Source organism: Rhinopithecus bieti, unplaced genomic scaffold (genome assembly GCF_001698545.2).
Source record: "Rhinopithecus bieti isolate Rb0 unplaced genomic scaffold, ASM169854v2 scaffold_69134, whole genome shotgun sequence".
Classification (NCBI taxonomy): domain Eukaryota; kingdom Metazoa; phylum Chordata; class Mammalia; order Primates; family Cercopithecidae; genus Rhinopithecus; species Rhinopithecus bieti.
In genome coordinates, this window is record NW_016825874.1 from 68,811 (window position 1) to 76,163 (window position 7,353).

Genomic DNA, 7,353 nt, shown 5'->3' on the forward strand with positions numbered 1-7,353 from the left:
TTTTGCCACATTTTTCACATTTGTAGGGTTTCTCTCCAGCATGAATTCTCTTGTGCTTAGAAAGGCTTGAGGACCAGCTGAAGGCTTTGCCATGTTCTTCATATTTGTAGGGTTTCTCTCTGGTATGCATTACCTTGTGTTTACTAAGGACTGAGAACTTACTAAAGGCTTTGCCACATTCTTTACATTTGTAGGGTTTCTTTCCAGTATGAATTCTCTTATAATAAGTAAGTGTTGAGGACCAGTTAAAGGCTTTGCCATCTTCTTCACATTTGTAGGAATTCTCTCTAGTATAAATTCTTTTATGGTGAGATAGGTGTGAAAGCATGCAAAATGATCTGACATATTCTTTACATTTCAAAAGTTTCTTTCCAGTATGCCTTATCTTATGTCTGTTTGAATTTGAACATTTATGAATGATGTTTGCATATTTGCCACATTGAAATACTTTGCTCTGTGTAGTTGTCAAACTCTGGTTAAGCTGATTATAACCTTTTTTGTGCACCTTACACTCATCCACATTGGTATAATCAATTTTTAACTGTAAATTCTCATGTCTACATTTTTCATATTTTCTCAATATCACTTTTTGGAGAGAATCTTCTATGCCCTGCTCTGGCCAAAGGTCTTGAGCAAAATGAGAACATATAACTGAAAAGAAATAAAAACAACAAATTAGTCCGCTTATTAGACTCAGATAAATATAGTTTCCAAATCTAACCTATAAAATTATTCAAACTACATAAGCAAGATGACATTGCAAATGACACAGGCCCTAATTCTTCATAGACATACAAATGTAATGAAAACATACAGACCAAAATACATATGACGATAATTTATACATGAGTTAAGTGTGTGCGGGGCCTGAATTAAGCCCAATGCAAAGAGCTACATAGAAAAAAGAAAAGTTTGTTAAATTTAACCAATACAACTCTTTCTGCTCCTCAATATTACCTAGTCCCTTCAGAAGTAAATTGTCAACTTGTTTGTTTGTCTGTTTAAGGAAAGTAAAATATTGGCACATATGATTTAATTTCTGTCTTCTAAGGCCCTTACCACACACTGGTTTCTGTCTCCCACGACAAAAAGTGCTCACAGATATGGTGATATACTTTGAAATGACACTTTTGAGTCTGCTGAGACCAAAGGTAAATGCACTGCAGCAGAGCACTGCAGTTCTGCAGAGAGAGAACAGGTGTACCAAGTGATTACTTTTCAGAAGAAACATAAATAATCTCTCTTAACTAAAACTAAACACAAAATTTCAGACAAGACAAATCTGAAGATGTTTGAGAGACCCACATAATCTCTAGCCAAGATCATTATTTTCTGACTATGCCAGGACAAAGTTACATTTAACTTTGTGACAGGTAGCCTTTTTAAATGTCCAAATCTCAGCTGGGCGCGGTGGCTCAAGCCTGTAATCCCAGCACTTTGGGAGGCCGAGACGGGCGGATCACAAGGTCAGGAGATCGAGACCATCCTGGCTAACATGGCGAAACCCCGTCTCTACTAAAAAAATACAAAAAACTAGCCGGGTGAGGTGGCGGGCGCCTGTAGTCCCAGCTACTCGGAAGGCTGAGGCAGGAGAATGGCGTGAACCCGAAAGGCAGAGCTCGCAGTGAGCTGAGATCCGGCCACTGCACTCCAGGCCGGGCGACAGAGCGAGACTCCGTCTCAAAAAAAAAAAAAAAAAAAAGTCCAAATCTCAAAGATTACAATCTATACAAAATAGGGCAATATAATCTCATCAAAAATATTATAAAATTTTCAGAAAGAAACTATTAAAATGTATACACTAATTTTAAAAACTGAATAACATTTGGTGAATGAAATAGGAAAACAAAAGAGTATAGAAAATCAGAAAAATTAGGATAAGAACAAAAATAATCAGTGAATTGTCAACAAAAGATGTGCAGGCCGGAAGAGAACTGTGTGATATAGTCAAAGTCCTAAAAAAGAAAAAGAAAAAAAAAAAATAGCAATCAAGTGAGAATAATACCATAAGCAAATCTGTCCTGCCTAATAGGAAAAAACAAACAAAAAAACTTTCAAAATAACTAAATTCTTAACAAGTATATTGGGACTGCGTATGTCTTCCATAGGAAACATGCTGAAAGCAGTTCTTACCACTGAAAATAACATAATGCAAGAAAACAACACCTAATCATATAAAAATACATTATTTTCTAGAAAAGATATGCACATACAAAAAATTGAATTTCTAGCATTATTCTAATGGTGCAAAAAACATTTTTAATTATTCTCTAACATTTGAGAGATAAAAGCATAGGAATTATAAACATCTGTTAACAAATATACAACATAAATAGATAAACTTAGCAACATCAGTGACAAATTTAAGGGCAGATATAAAAAGGAAGAATTTTTTATGCAACCAAAGTTAATTTTTCACCTGATTAAAATATACTGTTGTATTTTTAGAGGTTTTATGTAATCCCCAAGATACCACACACAAAAAAACTATATACATATACAAAAGAAAAATAAGAAAGTGAAAGCATATCAATACAAAAATCAGAAAGAAAAAAAGGAAGACAGAGAGAGAAAATGAGGGACAACATGCAAGAATCAAATAGAATAGGTAATAAAATAAAAGTAATGCCTTCACTTTCCAAAATGTATTTAAATATATGGAAAATTAACTTTCAAATCAACAGATTTTTAATAGATTTATTAACATTTTTTCTTTTGAGACAAAGTTTTACTCTTGTTGCCTAGGCTGGAGTGCAATGAGACTATCTCAGCTCACTGTAACCTCTGCCTTTCAGGTTCAAGAAATTCTCCTGCCTCAGACTGCCTAGTAGTTGGGATTACCAAAGTCCACCAACACACCCAGCTAATTTTTGTATTTTTAGTAGAGATGGGATTTCACAATGTTGGCCAGAGTGGTCTGGAACCCCTGACCTCAGGTGATCCACCCACCTTGGCCTCCTGAAGTGCTAGGATTACAGGCATGAGTCACTGTGCCTGGCCTATTAAATATTTTAAATATCAAGAACCAACTTGCCTTTCTACAAGGGTCAGTTGAAATCTAATATTAAAAAGGCTCAAAGTGGCAAGATGGATGTAGACATTTCATGCAAATATTAATCAAATGAGAGCAGAAGAAGTCAAAATAATATTACACAAGCTAAATTTTTAGTCAAGGACTCATATTTTATAAAATGCACTTGACAGTGAAACTCCAAAGAGACAAAGAAAGATATTAAAAATAATAGATTAACTGGGAACCTGTGAAAACTTTGAATACGTGTGTGCGTGTGTGTCTGCGTGTGTGTGCGTCACACAGGATTACAAATATATAAAGCAAATACTGACAGAATAGAAGAAACATAAGGAGAGCAATATAATTATAGCAGGATATTATTATACCACACTTTCTGTAATAAAAATCAAAATAGAGGAGGCTGGCAAGATGGCCGAATAGGAACAGCTCTGGTCTCTGCAGCTCCTAGCGCGATCGATACAGAAGGTGGGTGATTTCTGCATTTCCAACTGAGGTACCCGGTTCATCTCATTAGGACTTGTTGAACAGTGGGTGCAGCTCACTGAGTAGGAGCCAAAGCAGGGTGGGATGTCGCCTCACCGGGGAAGTGCAAGGGGTCGGGGAACTCCCTCTCCTAGCCAAGGGAAGGGTTTAGGGACTGTACCATGAAGCACACAGTGCTCTCCAGCCCAGATACTGTGCTTTTCCTCTGGTCTTCATAAGCTGCAGACCAGGAGATTCCCTCCGGTGCCTATGACACCAGGGCCCTGGGTTTCGAGCACAAAACTTGAAAGCACAAAGACTGAACTGGGTGGAGCCCACCGCAGCTCAGCAAGACCAGACTGTATCTCAAGATTCCTCCTCTTTGGGCAGGGCATCTCTGAAAAAAGAGGCAGCAACCACAGTCAGGGGAATATAGATAAAACACCCATCTCCTTGGGACAGAGCACCTGGGGTAAGGGACAGCTGTGAGCGCAGCTTTAGCAGACTTAAACATCCCTGCTGGACAACTCTGAAGAGAGAAGTGGATTTACCAGAACAGCATTCAAGCTCTGCTAAGGGTCAGACTGCCACCTCAAGTCTCCTGATTGAGACTCCTGATTGCCACCTGTGTCTCCAGATTGAGAGACACCTCCCAGTAGAAGCTGAAAGACACCTCGTACAACAGAGCTCTAGCTGGCATTTGGCGGGTGGCCTCTGGGACAAAGCTTCCAGAGGAAGGAACAGGCAGCAATCTTTGCTGTTCTGCAGCCTCCACTGGTGATACCCAGGCAACCAGGGTCTGGAGTGGGCCTCCAGCAAGCTCCAGCAGATCTGCAGCAGAGGCGCCTGACTGTTAAAAGGAAAACAAACAAACAGAAAGGAATAGAAGCAACATCTACAAAAATGATGTTTACTCAGAGACCCCATCCGAACGTCATCAACATCGAAGACCAAAGGTAGATAAATCCATAAAGATGGGGAGAAGTCAGTGCAAAAAGGCTGAAAATTCCAAAAACCAGAATGCCTGTTCTCCTCCAAAGGATCACAACTCATCACCAGCAAAGAAACAAAACTGAATGGAGAATAAGTCTGATGAATTGACAAACTCAAATTTGACAAATTTCAGAGGTGGGTAATAACAAACTCCTCCAAGCTAAAGGAGCATGTTCTAACCCAATGCCAGGAAGCCAAGAACCTTGAAAAAAGGTTAGATGGATTGTTAATGAGAATAACCAGTTTAGAGAAGAACATAAATGCCTGATGGAGATGAAAAACACAGCACGAGAACTTCATGAAGCATGCGCAAATATCAATAGCTGAATCGATAAAGTGGAAGAAAGGATATCAGAGATTGAAGATCAATTTAATGAAATAAAGCAAGAAGACAAGATTAGAGAAAAAAAGAATAAAAAGAAATGAACAAAGCCTCCAAGAAATATGCGACTATGTAAAAAAAAGACCAAGTCTATGTTTGATTGGGGTACCCGAAAGTGACAGGGAGAATGGAACCAAGTTGGAAAACACGCTTCAGGATATCATCCAGGAGAATATCCCCAACCTAGCAAGACAGGCCAACATTCAAATTCAGAAAATACAGAGAACACCACAAAGATACTCCTCGAGAAGAGCAACCCCAAGACACAGAATCATCAGATACACCAAGGCTGAAATGAAAAGAAAACTGTAAAGGACAGCCTGAAAGAAATGCTGGGTTACCCACCAAAGTAAGCCCATCAGACTAACAATGGATGTCTCTGCAGAAACCCTACAAGCCAGAATAGAGTGGGGGCCAATACTGAACATTCTTAAAGAAAGGAATTTTCAACCCAGAATTTCATATCCAGCCAAACTAAGCTTCATAAGTAAAGGAAAAATAAAATCCTTTACAGACAAGCAAATGCTGAGAGATTTTGCCACCACCAGGCCTGCCTTACAAGAGCTCCTGAAGGAAGCACTGAACATAAAAAGGAAAGACTGGTACCAGCCACTGCAAAAACACACCAAATTGTAAAGACCATTAACACGATGAAGAAATCGCATCAACTAACGGGCAAAATAACCAGCTAGCATCATAATGACAGGATCAAATTCACACATAACAATATTAACCTTAAATGTAAACATGCTAAATGCCCCAATTAAAAGACACAGAATGGCAAATTGAATGAAGAGTCAAGATCTATCAAAGTGCTGTATTCAGGAGATCCATCTCACGTGAAGACACACACAAAAGGCTCAGAATAAAGGGATGAAGATCTACCAAGCAAATGAAAACCAAAAAGAAAGCAGGGGTTGTAAACCTACTCTCTGATAAACCAGAGTTTAAACCAGCAAAGATCAAAAGAGACAAAGAAGGTCATTACATAATGGTAAAGGGATCAATTCAACCAGAAGAGCTAACTATCTAAATATATATGCACCCAATACAGGAGCACCAAGATTCATAGAGTAAGTCCTTAGAGACCTACAAAGAGACTGAAACTCCCACATAATAATGGGAGACTTTAATACCCTGCTGTTAGATCAATGTGACAGAAGGTTAACAAGGATATCCAGGACTTGAACTCAGCTCTGCACCAAGCAGACCCAATAGACATCTACAGAACTCTCCACCCCAAATCTACAGAATATACTTTCTTCTCAGCACCACATCTAAAATCATTCCTCAAAAAATGGAAGAGACCAGAAATTACACGAACTATCTCTCAGACCACAGTGCAATCAAATTAGAACTCAGGATTAAGAAACTCACTAAAACCTGCACAACTTACATAGAAACTGAACTACCTGCTCCTGAATGACTGCTGGGTAAATAACGAAATGAAGGCAGAAATAAGATCAAGTCAGCTTCATCCCTGGGATGCAAGACTGGTTCAATATACACAAAACAATAAACATAATAATCAATCACATAAACAGAATCAATGACAAAAACCACATGATTATCTCAAAAGATGCAGAAAAGGTCTTCGATAAAATTCAACAGTCTTCATGCTAAAAACTCACAATAAACTAGATATAGATGGAATGTATCTCAAAATAATAAGAGCTATGTATGACAACCCCCACAGACAATATCATACTGAGTGGGCAAAAACTGGAAGCATTCCCTTTGAAAACTGGCACAAGACAGGGATGCCCTCTCTCACCACTCCTATTCAACACAGTATTGGAAGTTCTGGTGACCGCAATCAGGCAAGAAAAAGAAATTAAGGATATTCAAATAGGAAAAGAGGAAGTCAAATTGTCTCTATTTGCAGATGACATGATTGTATATTCAGAAAACACCATTGTCTCAGCCCAAAATCTCCCTAAGTGGATAAGCAACTTCAGCAAAGTCTCAGAATACAAAATCGATGTGCAAAAATCACAAGCATTCCTATATCCTATACATCAATAATAGAGTGCCAAATCATGAGTGAACTCCCATTCACAATTGCTACAAAGAGAATAAAATACCTAGCAATACAACTTACAAGGGATGTGAAGGACCTCTTCAAGGAGAACTACAAACCACTGCTCAAGAAAATAAGAGAGGACACAAAAAATGTAAGAACATTCCATGGCCAGGCGCAGTGGCTCATGCCTCTAATCCCAGAACTTTGGGAGGCCAAGATGGGCAGATCACAAGGTCAGGAGATCAAGATCATCCTGGCTAACACTGTGAAACCCTGTGTCTACTAAAAATACAAAAAATTAGCTGGGCGTGGTGGCGGGTGCCTCTGGTCCCAGCTACTCGGGAGGCTGAGGCAGGAAAATGGTGTGAACCTGGGAGGCAGAGCTTGCAGTGAGCCGAGATCGAACCACTGCACTTCAGCCTGGGCGACAGAGTAAGACTTCGCTTCAAAAAAAACCAG

The 7,353-nt window shown here is 39.0% G+C and overlaps 1 protein-coding gene across 1 annotated transcript in view; it reads right to left on the bottom strand.

Moving 5' to 3' along the window:
* Positions 1–7,353, bottom strand: part of LOC108522778 (zinc finger protein 676-like) — a gene marked incomplete at its 3' end in the record, with an annotated part of 86,069 nt that overhangs the window by 68,635 nt on the left and 10,081 nt on the right. The window contains 1 exon segment of the mRNA XM_017863216.1: positions 7–651. Coding sequence (XP_017718705.1) covers positions 7–651 — 645 coding nt within the window.